General features: G+C 37.3%; 3 protein-coding genes and 1 long non-coding RNA gene across 4 annotated transcripts; all 4 read left to right on the forward strand.

Annotated features, from left to right (window-relative positions):
• Positions 1 to 945: 945 nt before the first annotated feature.
• Positions 946 to 1,852, forward strand: LOC110894354 (probable calcium-binding protein CML25). Its single transcript, XM_022141566.2, has one exon. It carries the CDS (start codon positions 1,135 to 1,137, stop codon positions 1,684 to 1,686), a length of 552 nt encoding a protein of 183 aa, XP_021997258.1. The 5' UTR covers positions 946 to 1,134; the 3' UTR covers positions 1,687 to 1,852.
• An 8,863-nt stretch (positions 1,853 to 10,715) lies between these two features.
• Positions 10,716 to 13,579, forward strand: LOC118484820. The gene is made up of 3 exons (XR_004874558.1): positions 10,716 to 10,756; positions 11,793 to 11,879; positions 13,377 to 13,579. It is a non-coding gene; the product is annotated as an uncharacterized LOC118484820 (long non-coding RNA).
• Positions 13,580 to 15,199: 1,620 nt separating this feature from the next.
• Positions 15,200 to 15,616, forward strand: LOC110892584 (heat shock 70 kDa protein 2-like; the record flags this gene model as incomplete). Its single annotated transcript, XM_022139741.2, has 1 exon — positions 15,200 to 15,616. A coding segment is annotated over one exon (261 nt), but the record flags the coding sequence as incomplete, so codon positions are not given.
• A 3,957-nt stretch (positions 15,617 to 19,573) lies between these two features.
• Positions 19,574 to 24,198, forward strand: LOC110894353 (actin-histidine N-methyltransferase). The gene is made up of 5 exons (XM_022141565.2): positions 19,574 to 20,009; positions 21,837 to 22,003; positions 22,082 to 22,381; positions 22,648 to 22,911; positions 23,617 to 24,198. The coding sequence occupies exons 1-5, from the start codon at positions 19,640 to 19,642 to the stop codon at positions 23,986 to 23,988; spliced, it is 1,473 nt and encodes a 490-aa protein (XP_021997257.1). The 5' UTR covers positions 19,574 to 19,639; the 3' UTR covers positions 23,989 to 24,198.
• Positions 24,199 to 24,691: the final 493 nt, after the last annotated feature.

Genomic DNA, 24,691 nt, shown 5'->3' on the forward strand with positions numbered 1-24,691 from the left:
TAATTTTTACATTTTAACATTAAATCCGTAGAATAATGCAAATTTGCAAGGACTTTACAACAATGATTGCAATCCATTATGTGATTTTTGTATAATACAAGTAACTTCCCGTTCTAAATGTTTGATCATGTGCTTAGTTAAGCATTAAGTTTTGGCCGTTTTGAGATCCAAATGATTTTGTTTTAACGGTCATGTAGTTTAAATGGTTTAGTCCGGTTTGATTTAAAAGTAGGAACCTATTGAAGATACATAGCCGAGGACGGGCCTCTCTCATGGGGGCCGGACCGAATCATAAGGGACGCATATCCTGAAGCTTCGTCCCCCAATCACCAACAGACGCACCACCAATAGGTGCGCCCTGCCGGATGACGTCATCACAGTGACTAATATAAATACCCCCACCAAGTACAACCAAGTACGATTTTCTAAATCTTCGTCCTACTTTCTCTTTCTATCAAATACTTATCCTCACGCCGGAGGGTGGTCACAGAGGGGCCCTCCCATCTCTGCGGCGAGCCTAATGGTTTGTTCATCTTGCAGGTTTAGATCTTCGCATCAACAAGATCTAATCGAGATTACAGTCCTCGGCCTTAATCTTTGGATCTTCACCTATTCTGTAAACCAAAACAAGCATTATAAATCAAACTAATGATTATGAAAGTAAATGAGTCGGTTCGAATCATTAAACCGTCAAAACTGATCCATTTAATACAACCGATTGGTGGGACTGACCCATTTTACCCGTTTAGTTTTGTTTGTCATCCCCAAAAACCTTCGATAACACTCTAGCCTTAAATTTCCATCAAAACCAACCAAACCGATCCATAAACACCCATCTTACCTGTTACAAAACCCAATCCCAAACACCCTCTAATTTATCAAAATACATTAAAAAAAATACATGAAATAAAAATACTTAGATACACTTTAGATATCCAACATGGCAACATGTCTATGTACCCTAAGTTTATTTACAATTTCTTGATTGTACGGACGTGTGCTCACATTCACACAACTCCCGTGAATCCTATACAAATACAACTTTCATGATTCCATACAACTTGAAGAGCGAGAGACCAATCGATCCACCCATCGATTTCTCTCTCAGATCTTCCTTTTCATCTTCAATCCATCATGGGTTTAAAGAATCTCTTCAATCGGAAAACCAAGAAGATCAAAAACCACAAAACAACCGACGAAACAAATCCCACAAACAACACAACACCACCGGTCATATCCCATGAACAAGAACTAGAACAAGTGTTCAACAAATTCGACGTAAACGGTGACGGGAAGATCTCATCATCCGAGTTGGGTTCGATCATGGGCAGCATGGGTCACCAGCCGACACCGGAAGAGTTAGAGAATATGATCATGCAGGTGGATGCAGATGGCGATGGGTTTATAGATTTGAAAGAGTTCATTGAGTTGAACACGAAAGATGTCGATTCGAATGAGTTGTTGGAGAATTTGAAGGAGGCGTTTTTGGTTTTTGATGTCGATAAGAACGGGTCGATTACGGCGGATGAGTTGCAGAAGGTGTTGGGGAGTTTGGGGGAGGAGTGTACCGTTGGAGAGTGCCGGAAGATGATCGCCGGCGTTGACCAAGATGGGGATGGTATGATTAGTTTTGATGAGTTTAAAGTCATGATGATGAGTGGATCTATGTTTAATGACTTGATTTGAATATTATTATTTCCAAAAGTTTATAAAAAATTGTGTTTTATATTAACAAAAATATGATCTTTCTCATATGATGTGCGTAAATTTAGTTTGTTTAGCTCTAATTATTTTAGAGGTCCTACTCTGGTGTTTTTATTATTTACACAAAATGATGTGACATTAATGAGTACATAATTGTGTTTTTCTATTATAATTTTCGATATATAACGTTTTATTAAAAAATAAATATGGTTTTGCGATTTGCTTATTTTTATCTACGTTTTGATATAAATTTTATAAAAAATGAAGCCGTATCAAATTTAAAGTTTTATAAGTCGTTATAAAATTTTAGGGTTATTGGATTTTATCACTCCCAACTATCTGCATTTGGCTGTTGCCACCCCCAACTAACACTTTGACACCCGACACTCCCAACTTGAATTTTAGTTTGTGCTGGCACCACTCAGTTAAATCTTGTTTAACTCAGTTTGTTTCTTATCCTACGTGGCACATAGCTGATGAGTTGGACATGATTACGTGGCGAATGACGTGGCATGATGATGAGTTCAAGATTTTTATATATATTTTATTAATTCAGATTAAAAAGAAAAACATATTTTTATAAATCCTCAACCTCTCCTGTAACACCCGTCTAATTACCACTTGAATATAATAATAATTCATGCAATTTTTACATAAAAGACGTTCGATTTATAACATAAGTTCCATAGATAAAGTTCATAAGTAGCTGTTAGTGCACTTACGTCTGCTGACTACGTCTTACATCGAGTCTTGAAGATTGAACAGATCGGAAATGACATGGATACCTAGAAATGCAAGTTGTATATGGATCGCTTATTAGTCACTAGTCTAGGACCGCTTTTGTGTCATTGTTATATCTGGATCGCTCATGTGTCAATACTTGGACCGCTTTTCTGTCATTGGTTGGACCGCTCATACGTACATGTACGTATGAGCGGGCCAGAAAGTCTATATATAGGTCCACATGAGCGGTTCTAAAACACATAGTTGATGGTGTATTGTTTCGGTACTCTGCCGAAGTGCTGTCTGATCGTGTAATCGCGTTTGATATCAATAAAACAACAGGACTAAAGTGAATACAGCTTGAATAGCACCGAATTATTAGTTTCCGCCTCTTAATTCGGATACGAACTTCTCTGAACGACTCAAACAGGTCAACGAACGATCCTACAAGTGGTATCAGAGCTCAGGAGGAGGAGTTCTTGCCATTTTAGCTGCTATTTTTCTGATTTTCTACACTTTCTTCACTTTTTCAAAATTTTTCACGGTAAAACAAGCTCAAAATCACACAGTGCACTCGGAATCATGCATTAACAAATCCTTGAAGTTTTCAGAACTAAAATCGACCTAGAAAGTTGTTTTTAGGTGATTTGCTTTTTCAGATTCGCGCAAAAGGTGACATCAGCATCTGGACCGCTCCAAATTACGTGTTTGGACCGCTTCAAGGATCATTTTTTAGTTGGACCGCTCGAAATTCTAAGCTTGGATCGCTCATTCGAACATATTTGGATCGCTCATTAGTACAGTTTATCTGGACCGCTTGAATTGAAATTGCCTGAACCGCTCGAATGAACAAGCTTTTGAACCGCCTTTAGTGACATTGTTGGACCGCTCGAACTAATCCTTGTGAACCGCTCGAACGAACATCTGTTGGGTCGCTCGAAAGAACATTGTATTTTGGACCTCTTATTCAAACATTTATCATATAGTTGGTTCGCTCTTTTGGACAGAAATATAAGATTTGAAACTATTGTAAAATTGTGAACAATTTGAACAATGGATACTGAATTTTATAACGCTTTTGCTACCCCTGCCTCAATTACTCAAAGTGCTTTGATTGAAAATGAAACCGGAACGTCTCAGAAACCACCGAAACTCATGGATATTGATGATTACAACGTGTGGTCGGAACGATTCGGAAATTGGGTAGAAGCCTATCATCTTGATGCGTGGGAACACACCGAGGAACCATATGTTAAACCCAAAAAGGACGATGTTGTGAATGGTACTCCGCTAACACTTAGAGAGATGAGTACTGCAGACAAAAAGAAATATCGAGATGAAAAACTGATGGTGAGTCTACTTCAGCAAGCGATAAAAGAAGATATTTTGATACTGCTTCAACATGACGGAACTGCATATTCGATTTGGACAGAATTGGAAGCAAAGTTTACGGGAAGTGACGATATGTTAAAGAACAAAATGTCTCTTATGAAGAAGGAATTTGATTTGTTTCGGGGATTGAAAAATGAAACCACCAAGCAAATTATTGATAGATATTGTAACTTGGTGAGAAATATGACAAAGTTAGGTATTAAGAAAGATACTGATGAGTTAATTGAAAAACTTGCAGATGCGCTTCCATATGAAATATGGGGAACATTTTTGATGATGCTGAAGTCCAACAAAGTGGAATATAAAAAGATGAAACTAAGAGACTTCATAAAGCATTTGGAAGCTCAGGAGATGGAGCAGAGAAAGATCGCTAGGATGAAGAATTACGATGGAGAACAGGATATCAGTTTGTACTACAAGCATGGTGCTACTGATTCAACAAAATTCTCTCCTAAGATCGAAACTGCTTACAGTGTCAAAGACTCTCCTGAAAAGAAGACATCTCAAGGATCAAGCAACAGCACAAGATTCTCATCTTTCGATCCTAACATCTCTGTAACAAAGAATGGTAGAAAACTTCAGTGTAACATTGTGTTAAGCCTTGAAAATGATCAAGACTACACTGAAGATATTGCAAAAAATCAAATGTCTTTGTTAGGGATGATTTTAGAATCTTATAGTTGTTTTGTTGCAGGAAAGATCGGTAATCCAATGCTCACGAAAGAGGATTACGATCAAATTGATGCTGAGGAAATGGAATTGATGGATATAAAATGGTGTATGGCGAGTGTGATGAGACGCGCTGAGAAGTTTAAACAAATTACTGGCCGTGATGATTTTCGTGATGCAAACGTTTCAACTTTAGGTTTTGATAAATCTAAAGTTACATGTTTTCGTTGCAGGGAAAAGAGGCATTTCAAGAGAGAATGCAAAAACCGTGAAGCTACCGGTGCCCAGAATCCTTTCGGAAACAATGATTATCACAAGAAGGCCATCTATCATCAAATCACTCAACCAGCACAGCAGCATCAGGCACAACGGCGCATGGGAGAGATGTGGTTGATAAAAAGGCATGTGTTGTTAGTCAGGGAAAATATGATAATTTTACCTGGGAAAAGTATCTTCCGAAAGAAAGCAAAGTGTGTTTAGCTGAACAAAATGACGAGAAGTTGGCTGAAGGATTTACTTGGGATGATTTCTGTACAGATCAAGACTTTATGGCCAAAAATACTTCTCATGCTTTCTTTGCTAATGCTTATGATCTAAAATGTGCAGAAAGATGCAGGAAAGTCATGGAAGCTGCTGAAGAGAGACGAAGAAAGATCAGAGAGGAGGAAGAAGAGGAAGAGAGATTGAAGGAAGAAGCAAAAGCTGAGAAATTGAGAAGAGCTCACTTTTTAAATTCAAGCAGGACAGTGAAAGAAGTTCCTGAATTTGAGATTAAAGTGGATGCTGAACCGGTCATGGTCCAAGAAAAATGCATGAACTGTGATTCGCTGATTAAGCAGAACAATGAGCTGTTACACAATATTCACAAGTTGAAGGAATCGTATGATACAATGAACAAAGAAATTAACAAATATACAGATTCTGATGGTGAACAAGCTGAAGCTATGAATACTTTGAAAATAGCTTATCTGAGACAGCTTGATACGGCGAACTATAACATTAAGAAATGTGCAGATCTCGAGCTTGAGTTGGCAACACAAAAGATAGAAACTGAGAAAGTTAAGAAATTATTAGATAGTTACTCATGTTCTACTTTTGTTGTTGACAGAATTTATCCGGTGGTGAAAGATTTGAAGATGTTCAAAGAAGAGCAGACATCGGATGAAGAAAAGTGTGTGACAAATGAAGAAGAAAAATTGAAAGCTTCTGGTAAGAAACCGAGTGTATACTACAATAGATGTCCGCCCCCGGTCGAAAATGGATATTCACCTCGAAATCCAAATTCAGAAAGAGTCAATAAAGCGATCAATTTGAAATGGGAGTCTGGGTCGTCGGATAACTTACCAGAAAGTATTGATGTCACATATACGTCATCAGACACTGATCATGAGTCAAAGTTGATAAAAAGTATGGTCGATCAGGTGTTAGACAGCGATGACAATGAGAAGCGAAAACCGGAGTCCAGACCCGAGTCAAAGTCTGGGTCAAATACGTCAAAGCCGACAAATAAAAAGGACAAACGGGTTTATGATAAAGAATTTTTACTTTCGAAATCTAATTTGAATGATGAATTGGTCAAAGTGGCATATACTTTGAAAGGTTCTGACAAATTATATTCTGACGAAAGTTTTCCAATAAGAAGTGTCAGACTTGAAATGATTCACAAGGTTTTCAAAATAACAGAAATTAATATTTCTGAAATAAAAGATTTTAATCTTAATGGAAAACCTAAACAATACACTTCAAGAGATCAACAGAGAATCAATAAGAAAATGGGTTACAATTGTGGTTACAGTTTTCAACAAAAACCAAACCATAATCGTAATTACAAAAAGAAAGGTCTTGGTTTTGTTCCACATGAAAACTATAAAAATGAAAAAATTTATAAACCAAAAACAATGTTTGTTGCAGGAAAAACTACAGAAGCTGAAAAAGAAAAATCTTTCAGAAATCAAACGAATCAAGAATTCCTTGCTAAGAAGCAAGAGGACATGAAGAAGAAGGAAGACTCGAAGAAGGTTGAAAAGAGATCTTGTTTTCAGTGTAAAGCTGTGGGTCATGTTGCAAAAGATTGTCCAAAGACATTTCGACCAAAACAAGAAGTCTCAAGAAAAATGAAAGAAAAAGTTGTTGAAAAGACTGAACTGTCAACCCGGAAGTTCACAGGCTTTGAGAATTCGACTTATGAAAAAGGAGAATCTTCAAAGAGTGCTTCCAAAAGAATAGACAATGCTACAAATCAGAAATGGGTTGTAAAAGGTTCAGGTAAAAAATCTGGTGATGAATCTGATTCCATAAAATCAGAGGAGCCACGTGTTGAGAAAAAGGTTGAAAAGAAAGTTTCGAAAGTGGACGATGTGAATTTTCCGCCACTAAGTGCTAAAAATTACAAATCTAACATCGGAAAAGTTGAAATTTCAAATCAGTTTTATTCTGACAAGAAGAAAATTGATGTTGAAAAAACTTTCAACGGAAATGTAAAACGCATCTTTGGAAAAATGGTCAGTGGTAAGGCCCAAAGCATTCAAGATTTTTATGCGTCCAAAGGATGGGTTTACAAGTCGGTTGAAAGGAACGAGGAGAACGATGAGGTTACGCCCAAGGAAGGTCAGGCTTGGGTGGATATATTTTTTCAAGAATGAAAACCTGACTTGCCGGAGATCCCGAGATGGTATTGTGGATCATGAATCGGCATCTTTCTAAATCTGTGTTTGAGAAGTTGCAGGACTTGCCGGAACTCCCAGGTTTGTAAGCGAGGAGTAGGAATCGGCACTTTGAAAATTCAACCAAAAGATGGTAATTGGTTGAAAAACAGGTTTGATAAGCTTAATTGCTAAACCTACAAGTGGTTGTATGGTAGTGATTGGTGTAGATCTTACAAGTGGTTAAATCAAGGTCATTGAATTGGACCTGATTTAATTATCATTCAAGAATTTGGTAAACAATGTGATGATTTTGCCCCATTTTTTACAAAAGGTAAAAACAACGAAACTTATTTTCCGGAAAAACCATTCTGATTAAAACAAACTTAAGTGTTTTGAAATCATTATGGGAAAATAGTTTGTTGTGAGGGGGAGTTCTGATTGTTTAAGCCAAACGGATGGAGAATTGAAGTGTTTCAATATCAGTTGTCATGTTCTGTACAGTTTGTTTTCAATTTTCTTTAGATGTATTTGAATTTTAGGGGGAGTAAGAATTTTTAGAAAATCCAAAAACATCAGAAAATTTGAAAAAGCCAAAAACATGATAAAATTGAAAAATGAGTATTTGTTGCATAAAAGAGGAAATGATAGTACATCAGTGAACTATCACAGCACGCTAAAGAATTGTAAAGTCAAAATGTGATAAACAATCTTACTGTGGATGTGTCAGTAGATTTTCGCACATTTAGTAAATTGAAACGAGATATAAACCTAAATCAAACTTACTTAATTCGTGGGTAACTATTCTTGAATATATGGGTAACCCCCGAAATCTTGTTTGAAAGGTCCCATATTCTGAGATACTAGGTCTTTATGCTCAGTGATATCTGGGGTATTATTCCGGGACTTCTGTTGTATGGAAATACTGACCTAGTCCCCGAATAATACTTTCTGCAAAAAGCTTTGAAACATAAGCGCCGCCCTCAGCAAACTGATTAAACAATAAAATTGGTAATCTTTGCTGTTGTAACAAAAGATCCTCTAAAGGAGACCCACCAAAAGTCGAGCCGTCATCTCTCTGCTGAACGGAAGTTCTGACCTGAGCTCTCACGGTTTCGCATCTACCCCTTTACAGATATCATCTGTGGTATACTCACCTGTAAGACTGAATATTTGGGATCTGGATACGGGAGTATATTCAAGTGGAGTGATACACAATTAAGTTTAAGTCTCTAAAACATTAATATCGTATCTCGAATCAATTGAAATCTGTGTGAAAATTTAAGTGGACAAACATACTGACAATCTAGGTAAATTGTTTAGAACTTAAAACGATTAGAAGCTTAACGGTGTTTGCGATATGTTTCATAACTGATATGATCCTCTTGCACAAACTCACAAAAATATTGTTTGTAAATATTTCAATTTCTGCATTTAATTTCATTCAGAAAATTCAAAAAGATTTTCAGTGTGTTTTAGCATAAATTTTGAAAAATCAAAAAGATTTTCGACAACTGGTGTTGAGATGCTGATTTTCGAAATTCAAAGTGCTAAACTTGAAGAACTGGTTTGGGGAATGTTTGTGTAGATGATAAAGTTGTTTTGATAAGAACCAGTAATCATTTCTTGAATGCAAAATCATTATTGTTTTGGTTCAACATAGTTTTAAATTGTTGAGAAGTTTTAATCTTTGTAGAAACTTATGGTTAGGTAGAGATTGTGCAGGTACAGGTGTTAAAGTGCCAGGTTACGATCTTGAACCTGATGGGAGCCTGTTAACAATCTTAGAACCAGTGAAAGTTTGAATTCCAGACTACGATCCCAGCTGTGTGAGAGGGGGAGTCTGAAGACACCATGTCAACGGCTGAGAAAGAAGAGTTGGGAGTTTAAAGATAGAAAACGAGGATTCTTGAAATGACAGATATTTCAGAGGCAGATTGTCGACTGATGAAGATTGTAGATAGTCGTGTGCGAAGACTCTATGAAGACTCCGTCAACATCCGAGGGGGAGTCTGTTAGTGCACTTACGTCTGCTGACTACGTCTTACATCGAGTCTTGAAGATTGAACAGATCGGAAATGACATGGATACCTAGAAATGCAAGTTGTATATGGATCGCTTATTAGTCACTAGTCTAGGACCGCTTTTGTGTCATTGTTATATCTGGATCGCTCATGTGTCAATACTTGGACCGCTTTTCTGTCATTGGTTGGACCGCTCATACGTACATGTACGTATGAGCGGGCCAGAAAGTCTATATATAGGTCCACATGAGCGGTTCTAAAACACATAGTTGATGGTGTATTGTTCCGGTACTCTGCCGAAGTGCTGTCTGATCGTGTAATCGCGTTTGATATCAATAAAACAGCAGGACTAAAGTGAATACAGCTTGAATAGCACCGAATTATTAGTTTCCGCCTCTTAATTCGGATACGAACTTCTCTGAACGACTCAAACAGGTCAACGAACGATCCTACAGTAGCAAACATTAGTCAACTAGCGACTAATTTAAACATTCATAAGTTGTTTAGCAAATTGGTTACATTCCAAAACATTGTCTATTTAAGTTAGATATCGCGAAAGCTTCTAAAGTGTGTTCGGTTCTTCAAAATCCGCTTGATCGCCATCCATAAGATCCCCATTGTCACCTAGGGTCAAAACCACTAAAAACGTTAGTTTTGACATTGATTCAATGCATATAATCGAGTTCCGACATCGAAATATGAAAAATAAAATAAAATTTCAAAACTGGTCCTGTCGCGTGTCGCGGCAGGATCCGCTCGCTTTGTCGCGTGGCGCGGGAGCCCCCGCGTGTTGCGTCAGTTCATTGTGTCTCCCCTGCGTGGCGCGGGGGAGTACGTTTTCCAGCAGGTTTAGTTCTGTGTCCTGCATTTGCTGCCAGTTCCGGAAAATTCAGATTTTTGACTTAAAATGACCATAACTTTTCGCTCGGTTGTCCGTTTTAGGTGATTCTTTTTGCTATACGTCTGTAAATTCATTACCGACGTGTCTATCATATTTGTTATACCGAAAATTAGATTTACGGGCCGAACGAATAAAAGTCACTTATGCATTATTCGCCCCTTTCAAGTTACACATATTTTTCTTACCCTTTTTAATTAGTAAACCTAAGGCGCTTGTTACCCAACTTCCGGGGCTTATTATCACCGGCACTTCATTACCAAACCTATGGCTTCATGCTCTTGTGATCATTATCGCCATCGCTATCTACTTAAGATATTAACACTACAATGTACTGTAACGCCCCAAAATCTGAATGTTAATATTTGTCGGATGTTCCTTTATGACACGTCATGAAATAAATAACTAGGCTATTTAACCTAGTTAAGGGTATGGTCAAAAGTATTAAGTAATGAAAGGTAGTGTTAGTTATGTTTTAAAGGAAAACCCGAGGGGCTAAAGTGGAACAAATGAAAGTTGTTTACTAATTAAAAGATCAACACACACACACACAAACACACATACGTGTGTGTTCGTGAAGCTTCAGGAGCTCTCAAGAACTCCAAACCCTAAACATGAAAGATCATCCAAATTGAAAGGCTAAATGATGCTTAAATCTATAACCGAGCATGGATTAATGATCACCAACATGAGGAGATCATAAGGTATGTTTTAAATTTAAGATTGGTGATCATGGGTGAAGTGGGTTATGCTCTAATCCGTGAGATAATATGAAATTGATTATGTATAAGGGTTAGAAACATCATATAGAACATGGGTTATGTAAGGTTTGTGTTAATTTGAAGTTTAGATGCGAAACCCGTTTGTTATGGTGAGGATGATGACTTGAATCACCATTTATGTTTAATTCTTGTTGAAAGAATGATGTATTATGTGGGTATGATGAATTATTGTTAGATGAAAGTATAGGAATATGATGATGTTATGTTCAATGTTCATTTGGTATGATACATGATGATTAGTAATTGATTTTGGTGAATTATGAATGAGGTTAGAAGGATATGCATGAATTAGTTGTACATTAAGCTTAGATGTTAGTACGCACACAAGGTGTTTGATGAAATGCCTAAACGACAATAATATGTGAAATCCGTACTATACGCTTGAATGATGTGATGAATATATACGGATTGTCTGATTATATTAGTTTCGACTTAAGAATAGTTATAGAACGAATGAGAATTCTAGAAAAGAGTAAACTTAAATGATATTGACGTTAACTATGAAGATGTTGTTATGAACGGAATGGTATGTATATATGTATATGTAACTATTTGATTATGCGACCAAATATGTCCTACAAAATGAGTATGAAGCGTAGATGGCATAATGACTATGGTCTAACATGTTAATTTGTGAATGAATGTGTCTCTAAGTTTGAAAATTGAAATGCTTGATGGTTGACCTTATGGAAAGTCAACAATGGTAGGAATGTTGTAAGGTGGATCTCTTATCATAAATGTACGGTCTAGGAAGTCAAAGTGATGCACGGTATATTCATAGCAAGATATGTAATGGCATGTTTATATTATGCGAGTAAAAAGGATCTCATTGTTAATCTATGCTATGAGTTGCAAGAAATCCACTAATGAAAGTCAATTATTGAGCATAGATTTATCGTGATTGATGCTATGTGTGGCCTTGTTTACTAACAAGGGTATCAATGTATGGTTATGTAAGGATGGATAGCATGTCTACGGGCTCAAGTATGGAGGCTAACGGGTCAAAAGGAAGCATGGAACCTATGCTTGAACTTGGGCGCACAAGGTAAGTGATATCCAACTCACTTCTTAGTATACATAAGAACCTTCTTGTTATAAATGAAGGGAAGTCATGTATGGTATGGAATGATTGAAGGTATTAAGATAAGTATTAATCTAGATAGTCGAAGATAGTTTGTGGGACTAAACGGGTTGAATAATTATGTATAAGTAAGGTAGCGGTAATGAAATTCGTTAAGAATGTGGACCCGAGGCAAGGATTCTTAGTCTAAAATGTAGGGAAAGGTTTTACGGACAATTGGAAACAAGTTATGTTGATATATGCATGAACGGGTCAAAATTTGGTAAAAGGGTAATAAGCCGAAGGCTTATAAGTCATAAAGTTAGGTAGTCCATATATTGGATTTTTACTCTACGTGATAGAGAATTAAATTACGGTCGCGTAGGAAAAAGAATCGGGTAAAACGAATCAAAAACGAGCAAGTTATGCGAGTTTTAGTGTGAAAGATGGGAGCTGATCTGGGCACCACCGTAGCTTACGGTGCCACCGTAAGCTACGGTGGGAACTGGGCATTTATTTCTGCCGTAAGGCAGACTAGAACTACCGTAAGCATTTGGGGCCACCGTAAGCTACGGTAGCCACCGTAGCTTACGGTGGAGGTCTGATGCAAATGTATTGTTTATGTAATTTCTTCGTTTTTCCTCGAACTCGGACCCCGTGAACCCATTCCAAGCCTCGTTAAGTCTTTATAATGTTCCTTAACCCTACCAAATGGCTTGGTAAGTTACGAATGAGTATGAAACTCACTTTTAAGATCCGAAATATATCTGAAAGATATTTTAAAAGCATTTATGACATGTGATTCAGTTCGGAATGTGTGAGCGTGTACGCGGGGTAATGAATTAAGTATGTGAGTAGGTATGCTTGTAGGTATTAATGTATGTATGTATGTATGTAAGCACCTAAGTAGGTAAGTTGTACGCCGTAATGTATGCATGTATGTAAATATGTGAGTAGGTATGTTTGTACGTAGTAATGTATGTATGTATGCATGTAAGTAAGTATGTGAGTAGGTATGTTTGTACGTAGTAATGTATGTATGTATGCATGTAAGTAAGTATGTGAGTAGGTATGTTTGTATGTAGTAATGTATGTATGTATGTATGTAAACATGTAAGTAGGTATGTTTGTACGCCGTAATGTTTGTATGAATGTAAGTATGTGAGCAGGTATGTTTGTATGAAGTAATGTATGTATGTATGAATGTGTGTAGGTATGTATGTACGTAGTTATGTATGTAATGCATACGTGGTTTCAATACACTTAAGTATTGACGTTATTAACAGTGTGCCTCGAGAATGAAATGTGGTGCAGGTACTCCATCGAGGTTCGCTAAGGATTAGGCACCCGGATGGAATGACTACATCTAGAAAGATAACGGATGGAAAGAATATGTGGATAGAACAAATCGAGACTACACGATTAAGAATCTTGTTTGTATATAATGTATGCTAATGTTTCGATTGTATGTGGTGGGTGCAGGTAGTACGAATCACAGATTTTCATCACAAGGAGTAGCGATCAAAGACCGAGTCACAAGTCAGATTGTACGGGAATACTTGACTATGTAAATTGATAGTTATAAGTTATGCTTTTGTTATGTAAATGAGTATAAAAGATGCATATAATGTAAGAAAGTGTCTCATAATGAACTTGCTAGTAGGTCAAAACGTTTTTAATGAAAGAAATTTTTATGGAACGAATTTCCGCTGCGTCTTTTCAGTTATAACGTGTTAGGGTGTTACATGTACACCATTATTCGACCCGTTTGGCTCATCTACGGAATCCTCCATTTTGATGACTACCAAACGACTACAAACCAATTCTTAACCTACGGATTTAAGTAACGAACATGATCGCTACAATCAACACAACTTTATTCTACAATGTAACCATACATAATTAAATAGCAATTCACTTAATGTAACGGGTCAAGTTACATACCTTTAGCGCACACCCTTCAATCGCAAATCGCCACCGGCTTGTCCACTCGACGCTCCGGTATCTTTCTCTATAGAGTTCAATCACGATTCGTTTAGAACTCCTTTTCAATCACATATCGCATAATTTGCCAAATCATCACAATCATGCGTTTTAACTTTAAATTTCAATTTTTAGCCTTCTTTGGGGCATTTTTACAAACACTTAACGGGCATAATTTTACATCTTTTATTTTCTAATTCATGGCTCGCTACATAGCCTTGATTAACATCAATTGAGCTATTACATATAGAATTACACATCATATTTTCAGAAATCAGTTGCTATGCATCCATTTACACTAGATTAGCATTCTACACCCTAGTGTTCATCATTTTCTCACAAAACCCATGAATGACCTTCAATGCACTCATGAAATTTCCAGAACTTAGGCATGATTTCACATGTTATTGTCTAGGTTTTTACTCCTAGACACTATATCATCTCTATTCTATCTAAGTAGCAAACATGGCAACATCAAATTTCGGATTTCCCAATTTCATGAGAATTTCAAACAGTGAATTAACATCAAATTTTACATACCTTACAACCCCCTTGCAATGGGGATCAGTAATCTATGCTCGATTTTCGATTTTAACTTGGTTTGAGCCTTCAATTTGAGAGATTAGTGAGTTGTTAGGGTTTTGAGAGTGGGGGTCGCCCTTCTCCTGCTTTGATCGAACCAGGCACCTAAATGCTGTATTTGGTTTTTATTTTTACTAAACTTAATAATATAAGTTTAGATTTTAATAACATAGGCCCCTCCACTTTTATTTAGTTTATATCTTTGGCATTTTCAATTCAATCATGCTTTAAAACGGGACAATTAACTAACTAGGTTATTTATTCCTAGTTAGCTCATTCTCGTTTATTTTATACTTTATATAATGCTAATATAATGCTTTTTTAAATTTCGGGGTATTACATCTCCCCTCGACATCTCAGCCAAATTAGATTCCATATGAGCCCTAATTTCCTTGTCCCCAAATTAAGTTTAAATCAGACTAATTTCCTCGACTAATTTCCCCAAATTGAGCCGGTGGAGAAGTGTCTGAGAGATGCCAAGATGGATAAAAGCAATGTTCATGATGTGGTTCTTGTTGGCGGTTCCACTCGCATCCCCAAAGTTCAACAGTTGTTGCCTTGATTTTTCTTCAACGGGAAAGAGCTTTGCAAGAGCATCAACCTTGATAATCAGCCTGGGGTTTTGATCCAGGTTTACGAGGGTGGTGTTATGACGGTGTTAATCCCACAAAACACCACCATTCCCACCAAGAAAGAGTAGGTGTTCTCGACCTATTCGGATAATCAACATGGGGTCTTGATCCAGATTTACGAGGGTGAAAGAACACGAACCAAAGAAAGTAGAGGATGTTGTGGAGACGGCGATCCAGTGGCTCGATGGGAATCAGTTAGCGGAGGTTGACGAGTTTGAGGACAAGCTGAAGGAGCTTGAAGGGATATGCAACCCGATTATTGCAAAGATGTATCAGGGCGGTGCTGGTGGGCCGGATATGGATGGCGATATGGATGAGGACGGTCCTTCAGCCGGTGGTGCGGGACCAAAGATTGAGGAAGTGGATTAAGTTGTTGACTGTTGAGGATGATAATGAATGGTAGAGAGAGAAAGAGAGGTAGAGAGACAGATTATTTTTTCTTTATACAAATAATATATACACATTAGCCACGTAGGATAAATCATGCCAAGTCATCAAGAATTGGCCACGTAGGATAAAAAAACCTAACTGAGTTAGCCAAGATTTAACTAAGTGGTGCCAGCGAAAACTAAAATTCAAGTTAGGGGTGCCGAGTGTCAAAGTATTAGGTGGGGGTGGCAACGGCCTAATGCCGATAGTTGGAAGTGATAAAATCCAATAACCCAAATTTTATATTCCGTTTTTTTATAAAATTTATATCAAAACATATATAAAAATAAACACATCGCAAAACCATATTCGTTTTTAAATAAGACGTTATATATTGGAAGTTATAAAAGAAAAACATAAATATGTACTTATTAATGTCACATCACTTGGTGCAAATAGAAAAAAGTTGAGTGTAAATAAAATTACCCTTATTTTACGCGGTGTGGATTGCTAATTTTTCTTTAATTTTGTATGTATAGTTCATATTAGGGTTATATGTATTTATATCAAAATTTATAGTTATTATTTGTGATGCAAGAAATAATATGAAATATAAAAAATAATTCAAGATTTATAATCGTTATATCCTTCAAACACAATCAACCTCAACAATAACATATTTATTTTAAAAAGGTCATTCAAGTTTACATAAATTTAAAATACTTTTTTTTCCCAAAGAACTCGATCAACTTGATTATCTTAAAGCCTTGCATTTTATATCCTCAAACCAATGTAACACGTGGGTCTATAACTTAGTAGTTTTATAAAACATTATATTAAAAAGTTATAAGAGAAAAACAAAAAATCTAAAAATTAATTAACTATAATAACGATACAAAAATTGAAATTTACAAAAACAATAAATAAAATATTAAAAGTATAGTTCATGACACCAAGGTTTTTACTCAACGTGTTTAATGAATCGGTTTTAAATACTCGAATTGATCGAACCAAATTATACAAAATTTTAAAATTTTGAAGTTGAGTTCAAATTCAATTACTTATTTTCTATTGACTTTTAAATTTTGATGCTTATTCGAATTCGACTATTGAATTTGATTTGAGTTCGAATCCAACTTCAAAATTTTAATGATTGATTAGTCCAATTAGTTAATCTGATTAGAAAGTAAAAACACAATAAAGTTTAAATATTCTTGAAATTAAACAAAGTATCAAACTAAATTAGCTCGAAATCAAATACATAAACTTTTGAACTACTTATTGTTCTTCAACGATGGTTGTCAAATATAGTGAATTACATTTAGTGTTATTAGGCTAACTGTTTATTGCGTTGATAATTAAATTTGATGTTAAATGTTAAATGTTAAATGTTAAATATTAGACTGCGGGGTATGGTGGGGCTTGGGTTTGGGGTGGGTTGGGGCGGGTGATGACACGTGGAATGGGAGCCCCCCCCCCCCCCCACTGCCTGGTACGTGTCCGCGGGGTATGGTGGGGCGTGGGTTGGGTGCACCGCGTGGCAGGGTAGTTTATAAAAAAAAATATATACAAAATTTAAAAAAATCACACAAACATTTATAAAAAAAAACATACAACTTCATTATTTATAAAATTACATAAACCTAAAAATTACAAAATAAGAAACCTAAAGCGTTAAATAAATTTCAAAAAGGTCCATCTTGTCGAACGCCTTTTTTTCCTTACCGCGAAACTCTATGTTCGCCACCGCCACCCGGTCCTCGTGGCTTAACTCGCCCCCGGGAACGGCTTCGTAGTAAGCCTTGAAACGGTCGAGCTTGGGACGTAGCTCGCGCCATTTATGTTGGCACGCGTTCATGTTGTGGCGGTCGTTACCGACGTTTAGTCGGTAGGCCGCGAAAGCTTCCGGCCAATATTTGGTTTGGCCCGGTGGCCGCCCCTTCATAGCGTCAACGACGCTTGTGACTAGGGCAAGTTCTTCGTGGTGGGTCCAGGATGCCATAGCGGGTTCGTGGGATGTTGGGTTTGTGGTGACCGGCTGGGGTAGCGGGTGGGTTTTGTCGAATTTTTGGGACCACGGTGGGGGTTGGGATGGACCACCCGGTTGGGGTTTGGGGGTATTTATAGAGGATGTTGGGGTTTGGGTGACCGGTTGGGGTGACCGCTTGGCCAAGCCAACGGTTTTAATTTAAACATTCAAAACTTTTGGGATGGCCCGCTATGACGTGGCGGGTGAGCCAATGATATTCAGCCAACTAGGATGGCCAATCCGCCCCACGCCCGGCTTGAAACCCATGCCCCAAGGGCCACGCCGAAACCCATGCCCACCCGGGGTGGTGGCTTGGGCGTTTTCCTGCTACCCACGCCCAAACTCCCGCCCCATACCCCGCAGTCTTAGGAGGCCCAAATTGTAAGTCGCCTAATCCGTATGGAGCTTCACAGAATTGTCGATCCAACCTAGAGTGCGGAATCCTCTAGATCAGATTTATGCAGAAACGAGTAGAAGAAGAGCACGATGCAAAAATACTTTCAATCCGGTCTTCTATTGATTATCCAACACCAATGTTTACAATCAATTCAAGACCCATGAGTTCTCTTAGGGGCTGTTTGTTTTTGCTTAAAACATCTGCAAGGAGCCTATGTCTGCAGGCGGGCAGACATAAGGCCTTGAAGACTGTTTGTTTTTTTTCTAAAAAAGATCTGAAAAGTGATTTTTGCAGCTTAAAAAAAAAGCTTATACCTAAAATCTTCACAAACCCACAGATCTTCAAAACCCAACATTTATCTTCCTCCACTCTCTCTCTCCCTCTTTAAAACCCAGCACCACCATCACCTCTACCTCCACCTTCAACCCACATCCACCGTCACCTTCAACCCACCTCCACCGTCACCTTCAACCCACCACCACCCCAGCAACGACCACTCAAACCCTCCGGAAAAACGAATCTGGCCGGAAAAAGGTATTTCGCCGGAAAAACGATTTTGGTTGTGGAGGGCAGAATTCGGCGGAACTCAAGAGCTCTAAGAACGTTACTATTCTTTTGCAGGCACTGAAACTTCTTCGAATCTTCCGGTAAAGAAATTTCTATCATCAAGCTTTGATTTGACTTTTAGGGTATCATTTTTTTAAATTCTTGTGTTATTTTCAGCAGATTTACATCAAATGTTTTTGTTTCAAATTGTTGGATTTCGTTGTGTATGTTGTTTACAATTCAGTTTTTTATGGGTGCCCACCAACTGTTTGATGAAATGACTATGTAGCCAAAATTAAGAGCTTGATTGAGAGAATTATGTGATGTAGAATCTTGATAATTTGGCCAGATTCGTTTTTTTTTTTCGGCGGATTTGAGTGGTGGTGCTGGTGGTTTGGACAGTGTAGTGGTGGTGGAGGTGGAGGTGGTGGTTGTATTATGGTTTTTTTTTTATGTTATACAGACGATATCCAGTTAGTTTATAAAACAAACAGTATTATATTTTCAGTTTGCAGACCTTCAGACCACATCTTCAGTTGCAGACATAAAATCAGCTGAAATCAGACTGTAGACAATTTTTGTCTGCAAAAACAAACAACACCTTAGCCACTCTATATAGATCTCTCTCTAAGACTCTCTTTTCCTCTTATCCACTCTTTTTTCTCCTAATGCACAACATGCTTATATACCCATGTTTGCATGCTGGGCTTTGGACTGGGCTTTGGCCATTCTCCAAGCCCATTACAATAATAAACTCCCTAACCAATAATGCTAAGCCTAATACAAAACATCCAAAGACTAAATAATTAAACTATTAAGCTGTTGTCACAGATTATGCAACAACACAAATATTAGAACTTTAAATGTTAGAGGACCTTTTGTAGTTTTGCGTATGTGTATAGATATAACAAAAGTAGAATGCATAATTCGAATTTCGAATCAAATCCATTCGAAGTAAATTCTTATTTTATTCAGACTCGATTACTAAACTCAGATAACCGAATTCAAATTCCATTCGAATCAAATTTCGAGTTTTTTTAACACCCTTAGTTTATACTCACTATAGATTAGAACAAGGACTAAACATGTACATATTGAAAACCCTAAGGTGGTCCTTGACATTTCCCCAAAACTCTATTTCTTTCCCAACCCAAACCATCCAATTTGAAGCTCAAACTCACTCACCAATGCTCCAAACCCCAAAAAAATGTCGACTTTGATGAACTTTACAACCACCAAGACACTCTTAACAGCCACCATAAACTCAACAACCACCACAAAGGTGTTAACTTTCCACCGCCGGTTAACCTGCTCCGCCGCTGCAACGCCGCGGTTGGTTCCAAACCCACCGGATTTAATCAAATGGGTGAGAAGAGAAGGTGGGTTCGTACACCCATCTGTCCGAATTGCTGAATCTGGTCCCTATGGGCTTGGATTGGTTGCTTCTGAAGAAATACCCAAAGGGTCTCAACTAATTGGGCTCCCGGAGCATGTACCGTTGAGGTTTCCGGTAGTTGAGTCTGGTGGTGGAGATGAAGCCTGTGTTGGTTTGGTGAATCTTGCTCGTTATGTTCCGGGTATGTGATGGTTTTTTTTTGTAGTTGGTTGTTTTGAATTTGAAGAACAATGTTTGGATAGGAGTTTAGGATTTAACTATTGAGTTTTGTAACTGAATTATGTAAGTCATACATAGAAGATTAACATGGTCATTGTAACATCTCATATCGGCATTTTGATTCATAAAAAATGTCATGTTTCTTAGATCACCATCGCGTTTTGGGCGCATTGGCACAGTTAAGCTTGCTAACAGGGGTGCAAATGAGCCAAGCTACTCGCGAGCTACTAGAGCTCGGCTCGAAAAAACAACAAGCTCGTTTAGGAAACGAGCCCGAGCTTCGCTTATTGAGCTTGAGCCAGCTCGCGAGCCTAAACGAGCCCACTATTTAGGCCATGTTTGGCTTAGCTTTTCAAACAACTTATGACTTTTTGGAAAAGTTAATAAGACCATGCGTAGCGGAAGACACCCCACCCTTGGGCGTAGTGGAAAAGCTACTCGCGAGCTACTCGAGCTCGGCTCGAAAAAAAGCTCGAAACGAGCTCGAGCCTGAGCCTAAAAACAAGCTCGTTTTGGAAACGAGCTCCAGCTTCGCTTATACAGCTCGAGCCGGCTCGCGAGCCTAAACGAGCCCAATATTTATATAATTTTATTAATTAAATATACATTCAAATAACAATAAATCATTTTTATAATATTATGAAAACTAAATTATATATAAAATAATGATAATAATTAATATAAATTAATTAATAAATATTAAACGAGCCAAACTCGAGCTTTAAAAACAAAGCTCGAATCGAGCCAGCTTGAGCTTGAGCTTGGCTTGATTGCACCCCTACGTGCTAAGGTGGGACTTGGGAGTAGTACTAGGACGGGTACGAGAGGCCGGATGTTACAAATAAACCGAATTAGGTTTTATGTCCAACAAATGGGTAATGGCTCGCAGTTGTGTATGTCTAGTAATTGATGAATGAATGTATAAATTGCTTGTTAGGTAACATAAATTTAGTCATTTAGGTTGGCCAAAGTTGTCACTATATATGCTTGAAATAGTCTATAATATGTCAATATGTGTTATCACTTTGGGATTTTAAAGGAACATGAGAAAGTGTATATGATGTTATTGATATATGCATATTGATTTGATGTAAAAATGTATGAATAATGATAAATTGCGGGAGAGGTTAGTGTGCATTCTTTGCTTCATGGTTGTAAAAATCCCGACTAATCTCCGGTTAATCTACGATTGATCACTAATTTGAGGTTCACCGATTAATGGCTGATTAATCGCTAGGCGGTCCTATTTTGGCCAGACGCCGGCCAAATTTCGACCAAACCTTATAAATTCCTTCCAATTACTTAAAAAAATGGGCCACTAAGGGGTTAAAACATGTCTACTTTAAAAAACTACACATAAAAATGTATGTGTATATATGTAACTAAAAATTACATATAAAAATCTTAATAGGGATTAATTCCGATTAATCCCTATTAATCTAGATTAATCGCTAGTCGGTACCACACCGTCCTACTAGCGCCTAGCGATTCTTACAACACTGCTTTGCTTTGGCCACATGATTGTAACTAATATTACCTTGGTGGACCGGTCCCAACCTATGTAGTCAAAGGCGCATGCAGTTATCGGTCTTTTTACAAAAAAGAAAAAGATTGACGGGATCTATGTTAGTTTTATTATTGATGAGTAACTCAGTTTTAGTTTAAAAACTTTCTTGTCCAAACTGGTTTGTTTTTACCATCATAGGTTAGTAACTCTATCTTGCATAAACTAGGCTATTTTGAGTTGTGAATAAATGGTATAAAACTGGACATGTGGAGCGTTTGGCAGAGGAACTATGGGCTATGAGATTGGGATTAAAACTTCTTCAAGAAAGAGCAAAGACGGGTTCCTTTTGGTGGCCTTATATCAGCAATCTTCCGGAAACTTTTACCGTTCCCATTTTCTTTTCGGGTGATGATATTAAAAACTTGCAATATGCACCCCTCCTTTACCAGGTACCTTCGCACTATTTTGATGAATAATGTATTAGATGGTGTGTTCTATTGATTATTCAACCGATCCTATGCATATAGGTGAATAAGAGATGTCGTTTTCTTCTTGATTTTGAGAAAGAAGTGAGACGTGAAGTCGAAGATGTGAAATTTGAAGACCATCCTTTTGGAGGGCGAGATGTAGATGCATCTTCGTTAGGGTGGGCCATGTCAGCTGTTTCTTCTAGAGCTTTCCGGTTACACGGGAAAGCTCTTCAAAATGGAAACAGTGGAGATGTTCCAATGATGCTTCCTCTTATTGATATGTGCAATCATAGCTTCAATCCAAATGCCGAAATTGTTCAAGAACAAGGTTCCGGAGATCCAAAGATGCTAGTAAAGGCACGTATTTTACTTTGTTCCGATGTTCTCTCTTTTTTTTTTTTTTTTTTTTTTTTTTTTTTAACCTAGAGTTAACTGCCATTTCTGTCCCTGTGGTTTGTCCAATTATGCCAGTCCAGGCCAAATTTAAATTTGCACCATTTATGTCCCTGGCATTCTTGAAAATGCCAGTTTCGTCCAAAAACTTAACGTCACCGTTTAATGAAGGATAAAACCGTATCTTTTTTTGTATGGAATATTTGAATTTGATGCTTCATTCTTTGTAGGTTGTTGCGGGGATGAATATCAAAGAGCGTGAACATATGACGCTTAACTATGGTTGCTTGAACAATGATTTTTTTCTTCTAGATTATGGGTTTGTGGTGCCATCAAATCCTTATGATTGTATTGAACTTAAGTATGACGGAGGTCTTTTCGATGCTGCCAGCATGGCAGCTGGTGTTTCAAACCCTAATTTTTCTTCACCGGCTCCTTGGCAGCAACAAATACTGTCAGGATTGAATTTGGACGGTGATCAAGCTCTTCTCAAGGTATCGTTATCTTCTTTCATTTTTCTAAAAAATGGCATTTAGTTTATAATTTCTTGTTGAGTAAATTACTATTTTGAGTTTTTGACCCCTGTGGTTTAGTGAGTTTAAAAAAATGGCATTTAGTTTATAATTTCTTATTGAGTAAATTACTATTTTGACCCTTGTGGTTTAGCGAGTTTAACTCTTTCAGCCCAAAAAGGAATCTTTTGACATATTTTTTTGCATCTTGTAATGGTTTTAGCCCCTAACACTAACTCTGTTACTTTTTTCCGGTTAAAGACCATAAGGGTTGTTTATGTAACTTAGAAAGTTCTTTTAATATTTAAAAGACTATTTATGTAATTTTTTTATTATTCGTTATTTTTACGATAATTATTGAATAAAATACATTTTAAATACACAATTTATTTTTATAAACGTGGATCTTAAAAGCATTTGTTTTATAAACCATTTTGAAAACCGTGCATCTTAAAAAAGTAAAAGAGTTGGTGTTAGGGGCCAAAACTGTTATAAAATGCAACTTCAGGAGATCTGATATGTCAAAAGATTTCTTTTAAGGCTGAAAGGGTTAAACTGACTAAACCAGAGGGACCAAAATAGTAATCTACTCTTTCTTATTTTATTGGAAGGTATTTTGATATTTTAACGAGTAATGCAAATCCATTTGTTTTTATTTTTTTTCTTGGTAATTTTTTTATCCTTTAGGTAACTCTAGGTGGACCCGAAGTAGTAGAAGGCCGATTATTAGCTGCCTTGAGAGCACTCCTGACAAACGATGCTGAAGCAGTACAAAAACACGATCTAAACACGCTCAAATCGCTCTCGGTCAAAGCTCCTCTTGGATTAGCAAATGAAACAGCCGTTCTTCGTACACTACTCGCATTGTGTGTAATAGCACTCAGTCACTTTCCCACAAAGATAATGGAAGATGAAACTTTACTTAAAAATGACGTTTCTACCTCGATGGAACTGGCTCTACAGTTTAGAATCCAAAAGAAATCGGTAATTATAGATGTTATGAGAGATCTTACCAAGAGGGTGAAGTTACTTTCTTCAAATGAATCACTTGCTTCTTGAAGCTGAAGTATTCTTATATGTTTATTGTTTCATTTAGTTCAATTTTGAAAGGATATATTCGGGTTTTGAACTTGTTTGAGAAACAAGCGCCTTCTTTTTTTTGTTTTGATTTTTTTTTTTTTTTTGGTATTTTGATCGGTTTTTTAATTGTTGTATGGAATTATCAGATGTTTTACTGGAAACCAATCCCATACCTCTTGATTACAGGAAGCCAATCCCATACCTCTTGAGGTGCATAACGGCCCAGCTATTTTCGGTTTGGTTCTTGACTCTTAATGGTTGTATAACTAAATCTCAGTTCTGGTTCTGGTTCTGGTTCGGGATCAAACTGGTCAGATGCTTGGTTCTTGAACCAGAATTGTTTTGGGCTTGGCTAAAGAAACACCACCAACACACTATCCAAATTCCAAGCATCATTGACGTGTTATAAGAGTCATATGGTGTCATATGGGTTTTATGACATGCGAAAAATGGTGATATGAGTTGTATGATGACTCATATGAGGTGGTGTTCGTCAAATCATACAGTAGGCATAACGTGTTTTGACTGTCACAGAAATAACTGATGTTATCATTGACAAAGTTATATGGCCCGTATGACCAATTTTTGCCCGTGTCATATGACCCCTATGATATCATACAACCTGTATGATCTGACAACAGACCTTGTGTACACTTTTAAGTGTCTTTAGCGTCACCCCTTG

This window comes from Helianthus annuus, chromosome 12 (assembly GCF_002127325.2).
Source record: "Helianthus annuus cultivar XRQ/B chromosome 12, HanXRQr2.0-SUNRISE, whole genome shotgun sequence".
NCBI classification, from domain to species: Eukaryota; Viridiplantae; Streptophyta; class Magnoliopsida; order Asterales; family Asteraceae; genus Helianthus; species Helianthus annuus.